Below are 17,400 nucleotides of genomic sequence, written 5' to 3' on the forward strand. Positions count from 1 at the left end.
TCTCATTAAGCCCTGGGGAAAGAATAAAAGTGATGTGCTCTTGTTTACATGTTTTCATTTCTGTAACAAATAAGATACTGAAGGCATTCTGTGATGGAATCTGCAAGAGATAGCAACAATTCCTCCCATCCTGGAATGGTCATGGTGCTCTTTCAACCAAGAGTTGGAGTCTTTTTCTCCCACCTTGAATCTGGCTGACCATGTGCCCTGCTTTGACCAAAAGAATGTAGTGGAGGTCATGCTATGCCAGTTGAGAAGTCTACTAGTCTCTGCTTTTGCTTTTGGAAGTCGGCTCCCATGTAAAGAATCTCAGGATAGATTACTGAATTATGGGAGGCCACGTGGAGGACAACCAAGCATCCCAGCTGACGGCCAGCACCACAGCCCTAGACATGTGTGACTACCTTGGACCCCTCAACCCTAGTCAAACCCAATCTCTACTCCTCATGTAGAGACAGGCTGTCCTTGCACAGCCCTGCCCAAACTGTAAAATCATGAGCAGATGAATAGTTGCTGTTGTTTCAAACCACTAAATATTGGGTGGTTTGTTACACAATAATACATAACTGAAACAGCCTTCTACGCATCAGGCGTTATCTCTTTTAATCTTCATTTTACAAATAAGTGAGTTGAAGCTTATAAATTGCTCCAAGTTATGTAGCTGGAAAGTAGAAGTTCTAAGATTTGAATCACGTCTGTTTGACTTCAAGTCTTACCTATTTCCTCTCATCTCTTTCACCCAGGGACCCCCACTGTTTCGGTCTGGGTTGGAATCATGGGTTTAAGAAAGAAAAAATTTCTAGGAGGCAGTAAATATAAGGCAAGGTTTTGAGGAGGAAGTGGGTATGTTTTGGCTGAGTGTGAAGAAGAGCTTTTCTGTTCAGACCAAAGGCCTATTTTCAGTTGAGGCCAAGTATCTATTCCAGCCTTTCTCAACTGGAGTTCTATGAGAAAGTCCCAATGCCCCAAGGCATTCATTGTATGTCATAAATTAACTTCTTCCTATGCATCTAGAATGTTACTAGTTAGGTAGCATCCTTGGGAAAACTGAGAAAATAGTCACACAAATCATTTGTAGGGTCTAATGCACTTGCGGAACCCCTGCTGAGAATGTTGAGAGGGCCATTAGGGAGCAGGGGCCAGAGTCTGGAGCCAGCCTGTCACGTACACAATAACCAAGAGGCTTCCCTGCATTCAAGGAGAACTGCACTGGAATCCTTAAGTTTTTCATTTATGCACTCAACACTATGCTCAAAGTACCTTCTCAACTAAGGCTTACCATGTGCCTGGGAGGGGGTATAATTTCTTCATTAATTCATTTCTTCATAATTTACCCAAAATCTTTAACTCTTATTCATACATACCATTTTGGAGTTGAGCTGAGGGGGACACATTATTTCCCAGATTAGTGGCCTTACGCTGAGTGAAGAATTCTTGTGCCTGAAATCTATATTTTCTGGCTTTGTTGTCATTCTGATGGAAGAGAAAGCAGATCCATTGCTTTTTTTCTTCAACAGCTTTCAAAATAATAATTTGGTGACAGAAAATTGGAGATGAGTTTCCTTAGAAGAAATTAACTTCCAACTTGCTAAAACTGCCTCTCCCACTTACCTGAAGGTGGGTGAAGAATTCCCCTACTCATGCTGCTCCTAGGGGAAGATGGAATGCAGTTAATTAACAGCTTCTTTCCCTCTGATGTCCACTACCTGCCTGAAGAGAGAGAAGCTACTGGCTCTGGTTTTCTTACCTCCAAAGAATCTGAAACCTGCAAGCAACTAAAATTCCACTGTCACCAGGAAACCTAGGGAAAAAGAGGCAATCCTCTTCTCTCGGCTCTTCCTCATGTAAGCTTGCAAGTTCTGGGTCTCCCCACCCTCTCCCTTATCACACCACTAAATTCCAAGGCTCCTTCGCTCCCTGTGGCATTTATTACTGTAACATCTCACTCCTGCCAACCTCACCACCTCAACTTCACAACTAAAAACTAGGAAGTAAACAAAAAGCCTATAAACCGCCAAAATAATGGTCATAAACTCTGGAGACTAAAAGCTTAGGCTCTTTGTTTACGGGAAAGCTCTTCAACCATTCTTTTCGGGACTTTTAACTTAAAAATTTTACAATATTTCTGAGAAGCTCTGTTAACTGGTGGCCCAGTCTATTCACAGGCAACCCTTGGAAACAAAGAAAATCCCTAATAAGTAGGCTTAAGCTTTTTACACCACAGCTTTTAATTTAGAGGAAGGCACACGGTATAAAACTTGATGTTCATAACTATCCTCCTAACCATGTACTGTGACGGTCACGATCCTCTTAGATAAGCCAGGGGTCAAACATAAGCTCAGAGAGGTCAAAGATACTCAATATACTTGTTAACAGAGGAGCCACGGTTGAATCTGAACCCAAATCTCCTTGTCGGAAAAGCCCATTGTTTTCTTCACACCTTGGATGCCTCAGGTTCCGAATGTTCTCGCCTAAAAAGCCGGTGGAAGATGTACGTCTTAGAGAACCTCAATATACGTAAAATATAAATCTTTAGTTGCTTCCGTGAATACACCTGAGGGATCAGGCTAACACTGCGCTTCCGAAGGGAGTGAGCCGAGTGAGCCCAAGAAAACGAATTTCCTCGGGCAGAGCGTTAGCTCTAGGGCCGACGGCCGCCAGGGGCGTCAAAGCTCAGCTCTGCCCCGCACGAGAAGGAGGGGGCGGAGAAGAGGGGGCGCGGCAGGTCGCGAAGCTCTCACTCATTGGCCCGTTCCCTCGCGCGCCGCCGCGAGGTCCCGCCCCTCGCAGGCCCGGCTTCGGGAGGGAAGCCGAACAAGGTCTCCCGGGCAAGCGCGCGCTCGTGGCCTCCTCGCCTCAGCCCTCCAAATGGAGCCTTTCTTGGAACGGCTTTCCACTCGGCCCCCACCTGCGGGCTTCCGGCCGGCTACCCCTCCACCGCCCCGCCCCACAGGGGCGGAGGATGCTGGCCTTCACCAATCATTGAGCGCGTGTGGTAGGAGTGGGTGGGGCCTGAGAGATTCGAAAGGAGCCCCGCCCCCTCGGAGCGGCTTCCCAGGGCTAGGTTGTGGGAGGAAAACACCTTCCGCGGGAGGTGAGGCGAGTCGGAAAGTGAAAACTGAGGGTGGCGTGGAGGTGTGGTGTGGGCGTGGTGCCGCGGGGAGTAGAAAGGTGTCTTAGGGTGAGGAAGAACCCGGAGGGTGGTGGCGGGGAGGAGGATGAGGCGCGTAGACCGCCCCAGCGAGAAGAGGTCGGGTCGCAGGGGGGCGGGGGCCGATGTGCGGAAGGAGATGGGAGGATGGGGGCATCTGTCGGCACTTGCCCCGGAGGTAAGAGTACCTCAGTTACAGGGGCAGGTGCTGCTGCTGGGACGCCTGCTTTACCTCCAGCGTGACTCCCAACCCCTGGCTTGCACCGAGTCTAGCTGGGAGGCCTTGGGCAGGATGGAGACCTGAGGAAAGGTATATTTTCTCTCCAGCTCCGGGGTCTAAGCTGACTTTTGCTCCTGCTGGCTGGAACATGGAAGATTTAGAAGAAGGTAAGGAAACGCTGGAGGGAAGAATGAGGCCTTGTGATTGAGAGCCGTGTTAGGGACCAAAGGCTGGCATTCTTTCCTCCCCTACAGATGTAAAGTTTATAGCAGATGAGACCTTGGACTTTGGGGGGCTGTCACCATCTGACAGGTAGTAGACTCTTTATCCTACTTACCTTCCTCCAACAATGGTTGTCTCTAACCCCTTACTGCTGAATTATTGGCCTCAGGTCTGGATTGGTAATTTAGCAAGGTTGGGTGCACTGGGCCTTCTGGGTGGCTGGTTGACTTCGCCCCCTATGACACTACTGGGGGAGGGGAGAAGGGATAAGCTGGAACGAGATTTCAGGGTGTTAAGAAGAAGGGTAAGTGGATTTGCTTCATGTTCATCCTGGCATAATTCCCAATGTCAGTAAGTGCTGAAGGCCTCCTAGAACCGGCCGTCTCATCACTTAGATCTCACAGCCAGCACGGGTATCAGGGTTTGGGGGTTGTGTTCCTGGCTCTGTAGTGGTGGTTTTGCCCAGTCTCCCTTGTAGTCTCCTGCTCTCTTCCATGTGGGCATGGTGCCTGATTTGTTTTCTTTCTCAGTCGAGAGGAAGAAGATACAGCAGTGTCGGTGACTCCGGAGAAACCCCTCCGACGAGGTCTCTCCCATCGAAGTGACCCAAATGCCGTGGCCCCCGCCCCCCAGAGTCTGAGGCTCAGCTTAGGCCCCCTCAGCCCAGAGAAGCTGGAAGAAATCCTCAGTGAAGCCAACCGGCTGGCAGCTCATCTGGAACAGTGTGCCCTGCAGGAGCGGGAGAACACCCGTGAGGGCCCGGGGCCTCGAAGGGTGAAGCCCAGCCCTCGGCGGGAGACCTTTGTGCTCAAGGACAGTCCTGTCCGAGACCTGCTGCCCACCGTGAGCTCTTTGGCTCGGAGCACCCCCTCCCCAAGCAGCCTGACACCCCGACTCCGGAGCAGCGATAGGAAGGTGTCAGTCAGGGCTCTTCGAGCAACATCTGGAAAGAGGCCCTCCAGCATGAAGAGGGTGAGTGTAGAGGGTTTGGGTTAGATGTGTGCCCCCGACACTATGCCTGACTCAGTACAGGTGTAGAGCAGTTTCCTTATTGGTAAAATAGAGATAGTTAAATTCTACCTAATAGGATTGTTGGAATTAAACGAGGTACCATAAGCAAAGCACTTACCACTGCGTCTGTGCGTGAGCTCTATAATGCTTATAGTAAGCTCTCGATAAATGGCATTGGTGATGATGATGACGATGTTGGCAGCTAACTTCTGCTTTTCCTTACTGGGATCTAGGCAGCTCTCCACCTCTGTCCCTTAATCAGCCAGCAGAACAGATTCTTTTTCCATTCTAGTCCTTTTTTTCCTCCTCTCTTTGTGTTTCAGGAGTCGCCCACTTGCAATCTGTTCCCTGCATCCAAAAGCCCAGCATCTTCTCCTCTTGCCCGATCAACTCCTCCAGTCCGGGGGAAAGCCGGGCCCAGTGGGAGAGCAACAGCAAGTGAGAAGACCCGGGCAGCAAAGCTGTGGGTGAGTGGGAGGAGGGAGGATGCGGAGCTGACCCTAAAATTCCTCTGCTCCTCTCCACCAGGCCCACCTACCTCTGTCAGACCAGTCTTGGCTCCACAGCCTTCTACCAGCAGCTCTCAGCGCCTGTCTCGGCCACAGGGAGCAGCTGCTAAACCTTCCAGTCGACTGCCTGTTCCGTCGGCCATTCCCAGGCCTGCCAGCAGGATGCCACTCACCAGCCGGAGTGTACCATCCAGCAAAGGTGCCCTTCCTCCAGATTCCCTGCCAGCTCGGAAAGGACTTCCAAGACCAAGTGCCACAGGGCACAGAGGTGAGAAGAATGGCCATAAGGATAAGAAATCAGGAGGACGAATACCTACCCCTGCCCGGCATGAACGCACCCTCCCAGAGTTGGTAGCAGTGACTTTCTCCACCCTCATTACAGCTCTGTTTGAAGATGGGGAGGCTGAGTTAAGGAGGGAATGTGGGCCTGGGCAGAGTTTGAGCCTCAGTTTTCAAATACCTTAGCACTAATCCCAAACTCACTCTGCCTTCATCCAGTATTTCTTTTTGAGAAGGTCACCTGAACCTTCTGCTAACTCATGTCTTTTGTTAACACCCATCAAGTTCCTGTTTCTCAGCGACCAAATCTTCCCATCCCTGGTGCTGGTCGCAGCAATCTGCAGCCCCCCAGGAAAGTTGCAGTCCCAGGACCTACCAGGTAAGACAGGTTGAGAGGCTGTCTCTTTCTCCCTTGATGGGGATGAGGAGGGGAGCCTGGAGGGGCAGGAAGTCCCATTTCTTCCTGAACTTGAACTCAGCTGGTGACAAATGGGCTTGTGAAAGAAGGGCAATTTAAAGCAGTTCCTTCTTCTGTCTCTTTAGGTAAAGAGATCAGGACAGCAAGCAAGAATTCAGTAGCAAACTACTATAGTCACTGCCTGGACTCACCTCTATATTCAGCTTCCCAAGCCCTCTCCTTGGAGGCAGGCCTGACTCCAGCAGATTCTGGCCCAGGGATAGAAGGAAGAGCTGCCACCATGGCTGGTGCCCCAGGAGTAGAGACCATGGGAGATAGGGTGGATTAGGGTTGAGCTGGAGGGGAATCAAACTCTCAGTTGAAACAAGATAGGAAAAAGAGGTTGCCTTCCAGTGGTGAAGTTAAACAGAAAATAAGAAATGCTCGAGAGTGGTTTGTCCTCATCCACCCCCACTCTTGTGTCCAGCTCCACAGAGTTTGATTTTCATCCCAGGCTTTGGTTCGCTGGACATTTACATGTGAATGGCCTCTGTAGCTAACCTCCCTGCTCTCCAAGGAGGCGTCTTCCTGAATAACATCCTCTACTGGACTCAGGCCTGTTTGGAGAGGCAGAGGCAGGCATCTGGTCTCCAGAACTTGTTTCCAGTGGATTCTATGGCTCCTAACAGGCCAGTTTATGATAAGCTTACTCCATTGGTCTGCATTTTTCTAAAATAAAATGAGTATATTTTTATATCCTGTATACATGTGGAAGTAAATCCTGCTCCAATTTCTAACAAATTTGGAGTAAATTCCTGTGTAATTCCAGTGAGGGAGCCAGGATGGGCTTCCCAGGCAGGGGTCTGAATAGGCCTTAGGCCCTTGAGATTCCAGCTAATCAGGCTATGACTAGCCCCCTTGTTGGCATTTGATGGGAACAGGCTGCCTTTTTCTAGGCATTTCCAGGCTTCATATGTTATTAGAAGGTCCAGATCAACTTAAGTAGAGTTTAATTCACAGTATGTGAGGCTATCAAACCAGGGTCTTGGTAAATTATTATTTACATTCTAAACGTGGGTGTCCTTTCCTGGCAAGAGAATGGATACTCCTAGGAATTCAGCATCTTGTCTGCTGTACTTATGGGTTGAGGGGGCCATCGGGTGGGTACCCTGGTGTTCAGGTTTGCTGATTGCCTCAGGTAGAAGATGCCTGAACACCTTGTTACGTTCTGCCTTACGTCTTTAAAATTGTTGGTGTTCTCCTCTTTCCCCTACTAGACTTGAGGGCTGGCGCCAGGGTTTATAAACCTCTGCAGTGCCTAGTGTTGTGATTTGTATGTGGTGGAGAGTTCTATTTATTGAAAAAATATTTGAGTGCAAGATGGGGGGGTGGTTGTTAAATGAATGACAAAAGATTCATTTAACAGATTAACTAAGGGTCTCCCTTTTCTCACAGCCTTTGATTCTTGGAAATGCCAGAACCAGCCCAATTCCTTATAAGTTTTGAGAGGACTTTCCTCCTTGGAGGCCAGGCCCTGACTTAAGGAAGTCGGCAGGCAGCTGGGCCAAGGGAGTGAGTTCCAGCTGGTGCCCCGCCCCCCAGGTTTACATGCCCATAGGCCCCCTTCTGAGGCACTAAAAGGCCCTTCCCCTGTTCCTGGGCCAGGGACCCCCCCACCCCCAACCCGCCGTGGCTTGCTTCTTTTTATGGCTGATCTTAAGGTTCATTTAACACATTCACCTATATCACAGTGACAGCTGCCTACACTTTCACCTTTCCCTGAGCCTCTGGGATTCCAAGCATTGAGTTGGGGGAGGGTGTGTGGAGACAGACACTGAGTGTCTGGCTCTGGAGGAAATTTGGCAGGGGCAAGAAGACCTCAGGTGCGTCTCCCAACCGCGTCCTGCACTGGTGTCTGACAGAAGCAAGCCCAGGCACACACTTAGGTGTGGCCAGCAGATGGCATGCTCATGTGGCCTGCGTGTGAGCCAGGCCCTGGTGGGTCCTCAGGCAAAACAAGCAGCAGACCCGCGTGCTGTTGCCACCTGGTGGCTGAAGAGGACAAGGCAAGGCATGTTCCTTTCGCCCTCTAAGTCAGCTTAGGGTTTCCTTAACTGCCCCTCCAATCCCACTGCAGATCTGTTTAAGCAACGTTCAGGAGGCAGCGTCCGCCGGGGAGGAGGCCTGCCCGCCACGGCTGCCCTTCTAGTTCACTGCCTGCTTACTTCCTTCTGTTTGGCTCGAGCTTTCTGTTTTTTCTCTTTATGCAATCTGCTTTCACACCCCACCCCCAGTAGCACCAGGAAGGAAGCCAGGGTTTCTTGGTCTCTTACTATGCACTGTGAACTGTTCTAAGCACTAACATATGTCGACTCATTTATTTCTCATAAAAGCTCAGTTAGGCACAAACCATTATCATCCTCATTTTGCAGGCAGGGAAACTAAGGCTCAGAGAGATTAAGTCGCTCAGTCTGGTTCCAGGGTTTGTGTTCTTAACAACTCCCCTCTATGGCCCCATGTGAACTCCCTATCTAGTTTGTTGAACAGACCTTCGAAAAACACAAAACTTGGGAACAGAAGTAATGTGGCAGAGCACACAGCTGGCTAGAGTATGAGTAGTTGCTTCATCTCCGACGGGGAAAAACACGAGACCGCCCAGAGGAATGAAGTTAGGATGTACCTAGTCACTGAGCACCTTTCAATTCCCACCAGCCTCTCAGCCCTCCCTGCCTCCTGAATTCTGCTCCCAGGACGGGACTCAGCCCTAAGGGGCTGGGCTGGAATCCTGCCTGCTCTGTGCAGCCTCTCCAGCCGTACAAGTCCCTCCTGTCCTGGTGAGAAGCATACTTTCCTGCTAACAGCCACATCTTCGTTGGAAATGCCAGGACGTGGGCTCAGTACTGAGGCTATTTGGGGGACACTGCTGGGGGTGTCGAGAGGATATCTGAGTCCCCTGACCTGGCCCTTCCAGGGCCCTGCCTGCTCGTGTTTTCCAGAGACCAGGCCTCCCCCCTCTGAAAGGAAAGGGCCCCACACAGGAGGACAGGATGACAGTGCTCAGCCCACACAGAACTAGTTTTATTCAGTAGCATGGGGGACTGAAAAAACAAAGCACAAAATGCTACCATATTTACAGTTACGATCAAACTGTACAATCAGATGGTTAGTATCAAGTTAGCATCCAGCATCTTTGTATTTTTTTAAGTCAAGTCATCAGTAGTAAAAACCAGTTAAGTTTTTAACCCTTTGCAGGAATTGCTGAGGGGAGAGGCCAGGGAACGAATCCATGGCAGAAAAGCCAGAGACCAGCCTTACAAATGAGAAATAGGAACACTTTTTCTACTCATAGCCTCTTTTCCTAGCCACCTGCTCCAGAGGAAAATGGGTGACAAGTCTGGAATACATGCTCAGCATAAATGGTGACTCAGATGAACAGCAGTTGGCAAAACTGAGGAGGGGGAGGAGAGGTGGGGAGATGACGACAGCCTGGAGCAAGGGGAAGGGCCTGAGGCCCCCTCGCCAGGACTGCTGGGTACACACCCGACCTGACTGATGGCCACATCAGACCCCCTGGGACTGGACCCATCCCAACACAAAAAGCAAATAAATAAAAAATATATATTAACTCTCTCTTCGCAGGGAGCTGGGTGGTGAGGGGGAGAAAGAGGAACAGGGACCTGGTCCTTCGAAGAAGAGAGCCAATTCCAAGAAGGGGATAAAAATAGAACATGTCTCAGAGGCCACAGCAGGTCAGTGGGGTTTGTCTGGTCTCAGAGGAGGGCGAGTGGACCCTGGAACCCAGACTGGAGACCTGGGCTGGAGACAGCACGGGGCAACCGGGCCAGCCCCGTCTGTCCTCTTCCTCCCTGTCCCACCCACACAATGGCAAAGAAGCGCAACTTAACACGACTGGCCTTCCCCAGCATGGGGCGGGCAGGGAAACGAAGCACTTTTGGGTCAGCGAACTGAGCAAACACCCGGGCTGCAGCGCACGGCCAGAGTCCAGGGAAAGGAGAGGGGCTGGGGTGGCCCGGCTGCCACCCAGGGGTGTGGGTTCCCTTCAGAATGTGTTCATGCAGCATTTGGGGGGCTGGGGGCGCTGAGTCCTTCTGCCCCCTCTCCGGACAGGGCTTTTTCAGTTCCTGGAAAAGGGGCGGCACAGGCGGGGTGAGGAGTGCCCTTGGCCCTGTGCCCTCGCCGCACTGAGGCCTGCCCGGTGCGGCCCGCGGGGCTTGATGCCCTGGGTGCACGTGGCTTTGTCCTTTCCTTTTGGTGATGGCAAACGAGGGGCAGGCCCCCCCCAAGAGTCCCTCTCCTCCCAGAGGCACAGCAGATGGGAAACTGAGGAGAGGCTGGGAAAGCATCCTGGGAGGTCCTATCCTCTTTGGGGAGGGAAAGGGGAGTCAATTTCCAGCGTATAAAAAAAATTAATCCCTGAAGTCATGAAGAGTGGAGTTCCTTTTTTAAATTGCTTTTTTCCTCTTTTCTGAAAAACTTTGTCTTGGAGATGTTGGCCCCAGGGGTCCAAAGTGCAGCGAGGGGGATGGTGGGGGAAGGAGTTGGCACTAGATGGCCTTGGGTAGGGTGGGTGCCCCTCCCGGCAAGGCCCAGGCTCCTCATATGGATGTTTCGTCGCTGCTGCAGGCAGGCAGGCAGGCAGGCAGGCAGGCAGGCAGGTGGAGCAGGGGCGGGATAAAGCACAAGACAGGAGTGGGGGCGTGAGTGCAGCTGGGGAGCGTAAGGGAGCCTCAGGGTGTAGGAACCACCGGCCCAGGGTTAATGCAGGAAGTTAAAGAAGAGAAATCTGGAGAGGCAGGAAAGGAAAGTGACAGAAAAGGCAGACAGAGGGTTAGTCGGAGCAGAGGAGACAGTGAGAAGCTTTCACCAGAAGAAGGAAACAGAAAAGCAACCCCAGCTCCCCACCCTCCCTCACTTGGCCCGATGCTGGGCTGGGCTGGGCTGGGCTGGGCCGACCCCACAGGGCACCATGTTTGTGGGCATGTGGCCTGAAGGGACCTGGGCCACACTCCACCGCCCACCAGAGTGGCCTGGGGAGGCCTGGAGGCGGGGCCTCTGCGGGGCTGCACCCTGTCCCGCCCACCCAGCCACACTCACTCGGAGCCTGACGAGTCCTCATCCACCGTGCCTGCCTTGATGCTCATGGCGATGGGCATGACCCCATTCAGCTGCTCCTGGAGGCTCTGCCGGGGTGGAGGGCGGGGAGGGGGCCCACCCCGGCTGCCCTCGCTGGCTGAGGAGCCCCGGGAAGACCCTGTGCCCTGCTCCAGGGGTAGACGTAGGAGGCTGCTCTTCTCACTGATGGTGGGCAGACACTTCTTCTTGAGGATGCCTGTGGGCCGGAGGGTGGGTGCCATGAGGAGCAGGTGGAAGGAGCATGGGGCTGCCCTCGAGAGCCCCACCAGCCACAGGCCAGTGTGAGGAGTGAGGTTGCTGATGGGGGACCATGCAGCTGAGCATACCCCGCTTACCTTTGTGAGGTTGGGCAGAAGGGCCTGGAAGGGGACCCAGGGACCCCTCCCGAGGCAGGGCATCTCCATTCTCCCGCGGCCGCTCCTCAGAGGCCCCGTTGCCACCACCGTCCTTTGCTGCGGTCCCAAAGTCTCCTGGCCAGGGGACCTTCCCGGGCCCCAGGCCCCCATCTGGTGGAGAAAGGAAGTAGATGAGGCCCAGAGAAGGCAGACAGCTAGGAGAGTCACCACCCTAGTCTTGCTTCCCGGGAATCCCAGCCCCTCTGCCCTCCCACTGCCCGCAAAGGCCACAACCCTGCGCTGACCCACCCTTGGGGGTACTGTTCAGGGGCAGTCTCTCCGCCCCAGGCCCCAGCAGGCTGTCCCAGCCCGGCTCTCCAGAGAAGGTGGCCTCTGCCTCCTCCTCCTCTTCCTCCTCCTCGCTATCTGATGAGTGGGTAGAGGCATAGGAGCCACTCTGGTCATCTTCCAGGGACAGGTCACTGTCGGAGTCTGTGTCTGGATCTAGGAAGTGGGGGAGAGATCACAGGCAGCCCATCCACCACTGCCCACTCTCAACAAAAGTTAGGCAGCTGCGCCTCCACCACCACCACTGGCCGTCAGGAGGTTCCATCCTCACCGTGCTGCTGGTCTTGACCTTCCAGGAATAGGCCACCAGGGTTCCCCAGGCCAGGGGGCCCTTGGCCAGGGTTCAGTGTGGACTCCTCCCTAAGAAGACAAGACATGCTGGAGGCATCAGCCTGGCCCCTCGCCCGGTGTCCCATTCTCTTCTCTGTTCTGGGTTTTCCAGTTCCTGCCCCATGTTCCTCACTGCTTCCACTTCAAGCTGCCACCGTGTCAGCCATGGTGTGTGCTACCCAACTCTTAGCAGCCTGGCCTGGGTCTAGCATGCCCGGTGCTCTTCTCCCCTCCCCAACTGTCCCATCACCAGAGCTCACCTCAGCAAGAAGGGGATGTAGCTGGGCTGACTCTTGCCCGAGCGGCTGGCGCTGTGCAGAGAGCCTGCTGAGTCTCCATAGGGCTGGTAGAGCCTTCCATCTGCATAGGGGCTGGGGCAGTTGTAGGACTAGGCAAGGAACAGAGAGGTCGGTATATGGGGGAGCCGGAAGGGGAGGCCCCAGGAAAGCAGAGGGGCCGAGGGAGCTTGCCCTAAGTTCTCCCCCCCACATGCCCAGGACTGAAGAGAGAGGCCCTACATCTTTGTTGTCCCCATTTCAGGGCCTAGTAGTGTTGTAGCTCTGCCATAGCTGTGCCAGTTCTACGCAGCCCAGGTACCCTGGACTTGGCTGTATAAAGGTTTGCTGGCAAAAGATGGCACCAGGAATTATCTCCTGAGAGCATTCTGGGAGACACAGAAGATTTACCAAGATGCACAAGGGATTCTCAGGTGTGGGGCATTTATGACCTGATTACCTGTCTTGGCCGCTCCCTCATCTATTCTAAGCTCCGCTCCCATCCCTCCCAAGTCAAAAATCCCCCTCCCCGACCCCAGGCGCCTTCTTCCCAGGCCACACATACCATTTCACCACCCCTTCCTCCTTCCAGGAAAGGATGTAAGGATGGAGAAAAAGTGGGACAAAAGCACAGCCTTTGTCCCTCCTGTCTCTTCCCCTTCAACTCCCCATGACCCCTTCATCTCCCTGACCCTGGCTCCCTCACCGAGGTCAGGGTGGACTTGGTGGTCAGAGCAGGGTCAGGGCTGGGCTTGCGGCTGCAGGCAAACTTGAGTGCTTTCCGGACCTCCTTGCTAAGCACCATATAGGAGAGGAAGATGAAGGGGCCCTGACAGGCAAGAAGCAGCAAGTGTCTAAGTGCTTATTAAGGCACCTCGTACCCAAGCTTCCCTCCTACAGTTCCACCAGCCTCCCACAGGGCATGGGTCGGACCAGGTACCTGGATGCAATTGGAAGCAGCAAAGAGGTAGTGGAAGAGGAGGGTGTCACTGTTGACAGAGAGCAGTGCCAGTAGCCACGTGGTGCTCAGCAGCAGGAGGACAGCGAAGGAGGGCCGCAGGCCCGAGCTGGGGAGGGGGTGGGCCGTGAGTCTGGCCGTGAGGCCTCCCATGCCGATGCCCGTCCACTGCCAAGGCACCCACACCCCATACTCACACAGGGCCTTTCTTCTCAAAGCCCTGCCGCTGGGCAGCACAGGACGCCCGGGCCGCCAGGATGTACAGGAAGACACTCATCTAGGAGGGCAGGGGGAGGTGTGAGGGGGGACCATCAGGGGACAGACAGCTTCCACCCCACCCTATGAAGGCCTCAGCAATTCCTAAAGGGGATCCTGAGGTCACACTCAGCCTGCTCACCCCCAGCCACTTTCCAGCACTTACCGAGACAGCAAAGGCCACGGGGCCAGCGAAACTCCAGATGAGCGTATCGTAGATGGAGAGCCAGCAGAAGTCAGGGTTCCCATAGCCCTCCGGGTCCAGGCCCACGGCTAGACCTGGTGACAGCAGCGGGGAAGGGGTGATCAGGGACTTGGAAATCAGCCAGGCGGTCAAGTGGGCGCCTAGGGCCAGGTGCAGGACATGAAGGCTTCTGCCCACCATCTGTCCATGCCGTCTTCTCCAGGATGGGGGACCCTGTCCCTGAGTGGGGGTGTCCATAGCTGAGTTAAACCAGAGGGATACTTGTGGAGAACCTGGCCCGGGCATAGGGATGTGGGCCTCTGGGCCTGGGATGGGAGTGGGAGAAGGTGGCATGGAGGTGGACGTAGGCCCTAGGGATGCAGAACCTCAAGACCCGGGATCGGGGGTGGGGGTACCTGTGATGAAGGCGGGCACACCCCAGCCTAGCATGTAGTAGAAGCGCATGGGGCCGGCATTGACGTCGCGCATCTCGGTGAGCGCCCGGTACAGGTGCAAAGCCTCCAGCAGAGCCCAGGAAAAGGTGCAGAGGTACAGGAAGTGCAGCAGGATGGCGATGACTGTGCAGGCAAACTGAGGGCCCAGGCCGCGCCCAGTCAGTGACCAAGGCACACCCAGAGTGTGGGTCCTGCTCTCGCCAGACAGGGGAGGAGAGCCTGGGTGTTGGGAGGTGCTTCGGGGGGAGTCTGGGCCAGAGGAAGGTACCTCTCCGGTGCTGGGGAAGTAAGGGGGAGCTAGAGAGGAGGAAACTGGGGGCCAGGCCCTAGGCTGGCTCTTTATCAGTCACTACTGCAGGAGCAGGGATTGAGGGGGCCGCTGGGGAGGAGGCATATGGGAGCCTGTGAGGGCTGGGCACTGGAGAAGGTTTCTGCATGAGGAGGAACGTCTTACAGGGAGGTCAGCCTGGTTGATTCCCAGGAGGAAGACCAGCTGAGCTAGGCCCAGGGCGGCAGTCAGGTTCCGTCGGATGCCGTGCTGGTTGGAGCGCAGGGCACGCAGAATAGTGAGGAAGAGGAAAGTGAGCAGTAGGGCAGCCAAGGTGACCCCTAGGGCCACATAGGTCAGCGTCTTCAGTGGCAGGATCTCCCCATTCTGCAGGGTGGGTGGCAGAGAGCCAGAGGGATTAGGAAGGGTGGGGCCTGAGCACCTAGTCCAGTGCCCTTGGCTCCCGCCCCCAGCTCTGCAGCTACCCCTGGTGGGTCCAACCTCCCGCCTGGACACGTCCATGAGCACAGCGAAGCTCGTCATGTGGTTGCACTGGCAGCTGACGTGGCTCTCGTTGCGGAAGACGACTTCGCAGCCTCGGGCTGACCACCCACCTGTGCCACTGACCCTGCGTGAGGGAGGCAGGGTCAGGAGACAAGAAGGGCGGGGTGCCCAGGGTCCAGAGCTCTCCGCCCAAAGCCCTGGGGGCGGGGCAGGGCAGTGCAGGCTCACAGGATCGAATGGTTCCAGAAGACACAGATGGGCTTCGTCCGCTCCTCTGTCTCCAGCAGCCGGAACTGCACCGTGACTGGCTTGTCCAAAGCACGGGGCAGAAGCTCCTCGTCGTCATGGACGCTGATGCTCACCACAGGCGTGTTGATGACAGGGCGTTTGGGAACTCTGGCGCGGGGCAGGCGGGCACACAGTCACCACGGTAGTCGCGTGACTGGAGGACGCCCCTAATCACTCTGAGATGCCCCCAACCCCTGGCCCCTCTCTGTGCCTCACCCACCCAACCTGCACCCCCCCACCCCACTCCTCGTCTCCCCAGCCGCTCACCTCAGGCTGCGCTTGTCTGGGTCATAGTTATGGGGCAGCAGCCCGGCCAGGGTGCGGTAGATGATGACACTGGCCACCGCCTCACCCTGACTCAGCTCCGGGTGCCGCCGCTGACGCCGTGCCAGCTCCTCTGGCTCCTGGGCCTCTCCAGGGCCCGCGGGCCTGACCACGGGGGGCGTTTCTGGGATGGGGACACTGTCCACTCAGCTGGGTCCTGCGCAGATGCCCCGGCCTGGCCCCTGACCCACCCCTTGGCCCCCACTGACCTCTGAAGACGGACTCGGGCAGAATGACCGTTGTCTCAAGGTCCGGGGGCCGCTCCCCTCTCAGCGCCTCGTAGCGGGGCAGCTTGGCCCCAGCGAAGTTCCCCTTGTCCAGGCGAACTACAGAGATGACTAGGGAGAGGTCACGGGTCAGACCCCCGGTGAGGTGGGCAGGCCCCTGGCACGGCCGCCCTTACCAGAGACTCTCCCTGAACCCTCCCACCCGGGCAGCAGCCTCACCGATGTTGGGCGTGACGATGGTGAAGGGGCTTAGGTAGGTGTGCCGCATGTTCTGGGCCAGGGCACTGGCATAGGCCTCATAGTGCTGGAGCAGCCAGGCGGTGCCACCCTCCGTCTGCTGGATCAGTTCCCAGTGCCGCTGGTTGGCTGCATCCAGGAGGGCGCTGCCCACCCGCAGCAGATTCTGGGGGAGGGTGGGCACGGGCACGGTGGGCTGTGCCTGCAGCCTCACTCCTCGTCCCCACCCCCAGGCCCCAGCCTGTACCTAGACCAGCCCTGGCTCGCCCCCCACCATGCCCCTCCCTCTAATCCTTCCTCCTCAGTCTCTAAGAGTTTCCCACACAGATGTTATTAGATGCTGGTTCCCTCCCTGTCTGGCACGATGGGCAGGGCCTCTCCTCCGAGAAGCCTGATCAGACCAGGCCCCGGTACAAACATTATTTTCTACGGGCGCCTGGCTATGAGAAGGGTTAGGAAGAGGTGCTCTAAATTACCCATATGGTGGGCCATGGCTCAGGGGGCCTCATGGGGGCCTCATGCCGGCTGGGAGCTCCCCCAAGGCAGGGGTGGGGAGTGCCCCCCACTTAGCCCCCAGGTGGCCAGGAGCAGGCTCACTCACCGTGCCCTCCACCCACCCAGCCATTCCTGCCCCCTCCAAGCCCCACCTCGGTGAAGTGCACATCCTGTGTGGCGGACAGCCCGAAGCCTCGCTGGGTGCTCTCGTGGGCCAGTAGCCGAGTGGCCAGCTGGTAGGCCACCTTGACGTCACTGCCGAAGTAGCCAGCCGTGTGTTGGGTAGCGTTACGCAGGAGCAGGGCCAGCCGCTGGGAGCGCCCCGAGTCCAGGCCTGACTCGTTTCGCTGCAGCCGCTCAGCCTGGGACCAAGATAGGCTGGGGGGTCAGCACAGGAGTGAGGTACCCAGAGAGTAGAACTGGAACTCTAGAGTAAAAGGACTCAGGAAAGGGGAGAAATGGCCTCCAGGTGGGGGCCCTGGGAGACAGGAGCTGGAATTCCAGAGTCCCCTTTCTCAAAGCTGGGGAGGCGGGCAGGTCATACTGGGCGAGGGCAGGGGGCGGGGGTAGGGAGATGGAGATGAGAAGTTCCACTTACAAAGCCCTTCAGCTCTGAGAAGGTGACTGATGTGCAGTTGAAGAGGTTTGGGGGGAGCCACCCTCTGTGCTCGTCACAGTGGCGCACAGCAGTCCCTGGGGGAAGGCAGCCAGGAGGGCAGGCCTCAGGGAGAGACACAGGAGGCTGCCGAGACCTGGCTGAGTTCTGCTGGGGGCCAGCCCCTCATGGACCAGAGACAGGAGACAGCCAAACAAGGGCCCTGCCGTCCTGTACTGCAGGTGAAAACAGGGAGACGCGTGTGGAGAACACCAGAGCCAAAACCTCTGTAGGATCAGCCCAAACGAGGGCTACAGGAGCACAGGGCACGTGGTCCCCTCAAGCCCCCAGACGTGGCTGTCCCTCTCCAGCCACCACC

The 17,400-nt window shown here is 55.7% G+C and overlaps 2 protein-coding genes across 6 annotated transcripts; one reads left to right on the forward strand and one right to left on the reverse strand.

Moving 5' to 3' along the window:
• Positions 1-3,023: 3,023 nt before the first annotated feature.
• On the forward strand, positions 3,024-9,693 carry PSRC1 (proline and serine rich coiled-coil 1). 3 transcript variants are annotated; one of them, XM_007106460.3, is made up of 8 exons: positions 3,024-3,094; positions 3,479-3,538; positions 3,626-3,683; positions 4,124-4,565; positions 4,928-5,042; positions 5,133-5,381; positions 5,678-5,771; positions 5,936-6,590. In XM_007106460.3, exons 2-8 carry the CDS (start codon positions 3,520-3,522, stop codon positions 5,937-5,939), a joined length of 981 nt encoding a protein of 326 aa, XP_007106522.1. In that variant the 5' UTR covers positions 3,024-3,094; positions 3,479-3,519; the 3' UTR covers positions 5,940-6,590. The 3 variants fall into 3 exon arrangements, with proteins under 3 accessions (XP_007106522.1, XP_007106520.1, XP_028344841.1); XM_007106458.4 differs by lacking the exon at positions 5,936-6,590 and adding an exon at positions 9,429-9,693 and having other exon boundaries at positions 3,054-3,094; XM_028489040.2 differs by lacking the exon at positions 5,936-6,590 and adding an exon at positions 9,152-9,546 and having other exon boundaries at positions 3,075-3,094.
• A 108-nt stretch (positions 9,694-9,801) lies between these two features.
• On the reverse strand, positions 9,802-17,114 carry CELSR2 (cadherin EGF LAG seven-pass G-type receptor 2). Of its 3 annotated transcripts, XM_028488169.2 has the most exons (19): positions 17,025-17,114; positions 16,579-16,788; positions 15,914-16,097; positions 15,677-15,805; positions 15,411-15,591; positions 15,084-15,251; positions 14,853-14,979; positions 14,538-14,738; positions 14,045-14,219; positions 13,611-13,723; positions 13,387-13,466; positions 13,172-13,298; positions 12,938-13,060; positions 12,217-12,344; positions 11,898-11,986; positions 11,588-11,782; positions 11,279-11,449; positions 10,905-11,139; positions 10,503-10,593 (listed from the first exon to the last, which is right to left on the reverse strand). In XM_028488169.2, exons 3-19 carry the CDS (start codon positions 15,960-15,962, stop codon positions 10,566-10,568), a joined length of 2,319 nt encoding a protein of 772 aa, XP_028343970.2. In that variant the 5' UTR covers positions 15,963-16,097; positions 16,579-16,788; positions 17,025-17,114; the 3' UTR covers positions 10,503-10,565. The 3 variants fall into 3 exon arrangements, with proteins under 3 accessions (XP_054940363.1, XP_054940362.1, XP_028343970.2); XM_055084388.1 differs by lacking the exons at positions 10,503-10,593; positions 16,579-16,788; positions 17,025-17,114 and adding an exon at positions 9,802-9,931 and having other exon boundaries at positions 15,914-16,044; XM_055084387.1 differs by lacking the exons at positions 10,503-10,593; positions 16,579-16,788; positions 17,025-17,114 and adding an exon at positions 10,338-10,427 and having other exon boundaries at positions 15,914-16,044.
• Between the last annotated feature and the right edge of the window lie 286 nt (positions 17,115-17,400).

The sequence above is a fragment of the Physeter macrocephalus genome, chromosome 4 (genome assembly GCF_002837175.3).
Source record: "Physeter macrocephalus isolate SW-GA chromosome 4, ASM283717v5, whole genome shotgun sequence".
Taxonomy (NCBI): domain Eukaryota; kingdom Metazoa; phylum Chordata; class Mammalia; order Artiodactyla; family Physeteridae; genus Physeter; species Physeter macrocephalus.

Excerpts from the sequence above, each read along its gene's own strand:
- PSRC1 (XM_007106458.4), top strand. Across the intron at positions 3,684-4,123 it reads GGGCTGTCACCATCTGACAG|TCGAGAGGAAGAAGATACAG; the intron begins GTAGTAGACTCT and ends TTTCTTTCTCAG. Across the intron at positions 5,772-9,428 it reads GCAGTCCCAGGACCTACCAG|GGAGCTGGGTGGTGAGGGGG; the intron begins GTAAGACAGGTT and ends CTCTCTTCGCAG.
- CELSR2 (XM_028488169.2), bottom strand. The coding sequence starts at position 15,962 with ATGCGGCACACCTACCTAAGCCCCTTCACCATCGTCACGCCCAACATC. Across the intron at positions 14,220-14,537 it reads TCAACCAGGCTGACCTCCCT|TTTGCCTGCACAGTCATCGC; the intron begins GTAAGACGTTCC and ends CTGGGCCCTCAG. Across the intron at positions 12,345-12,937 it reads CCAAGTCCACCCTGACCTCG|TCCTACAACTGCCCCAGCCC; the intron begins GTGAGGGAGCCA and ends TTCCTTGCCTAG.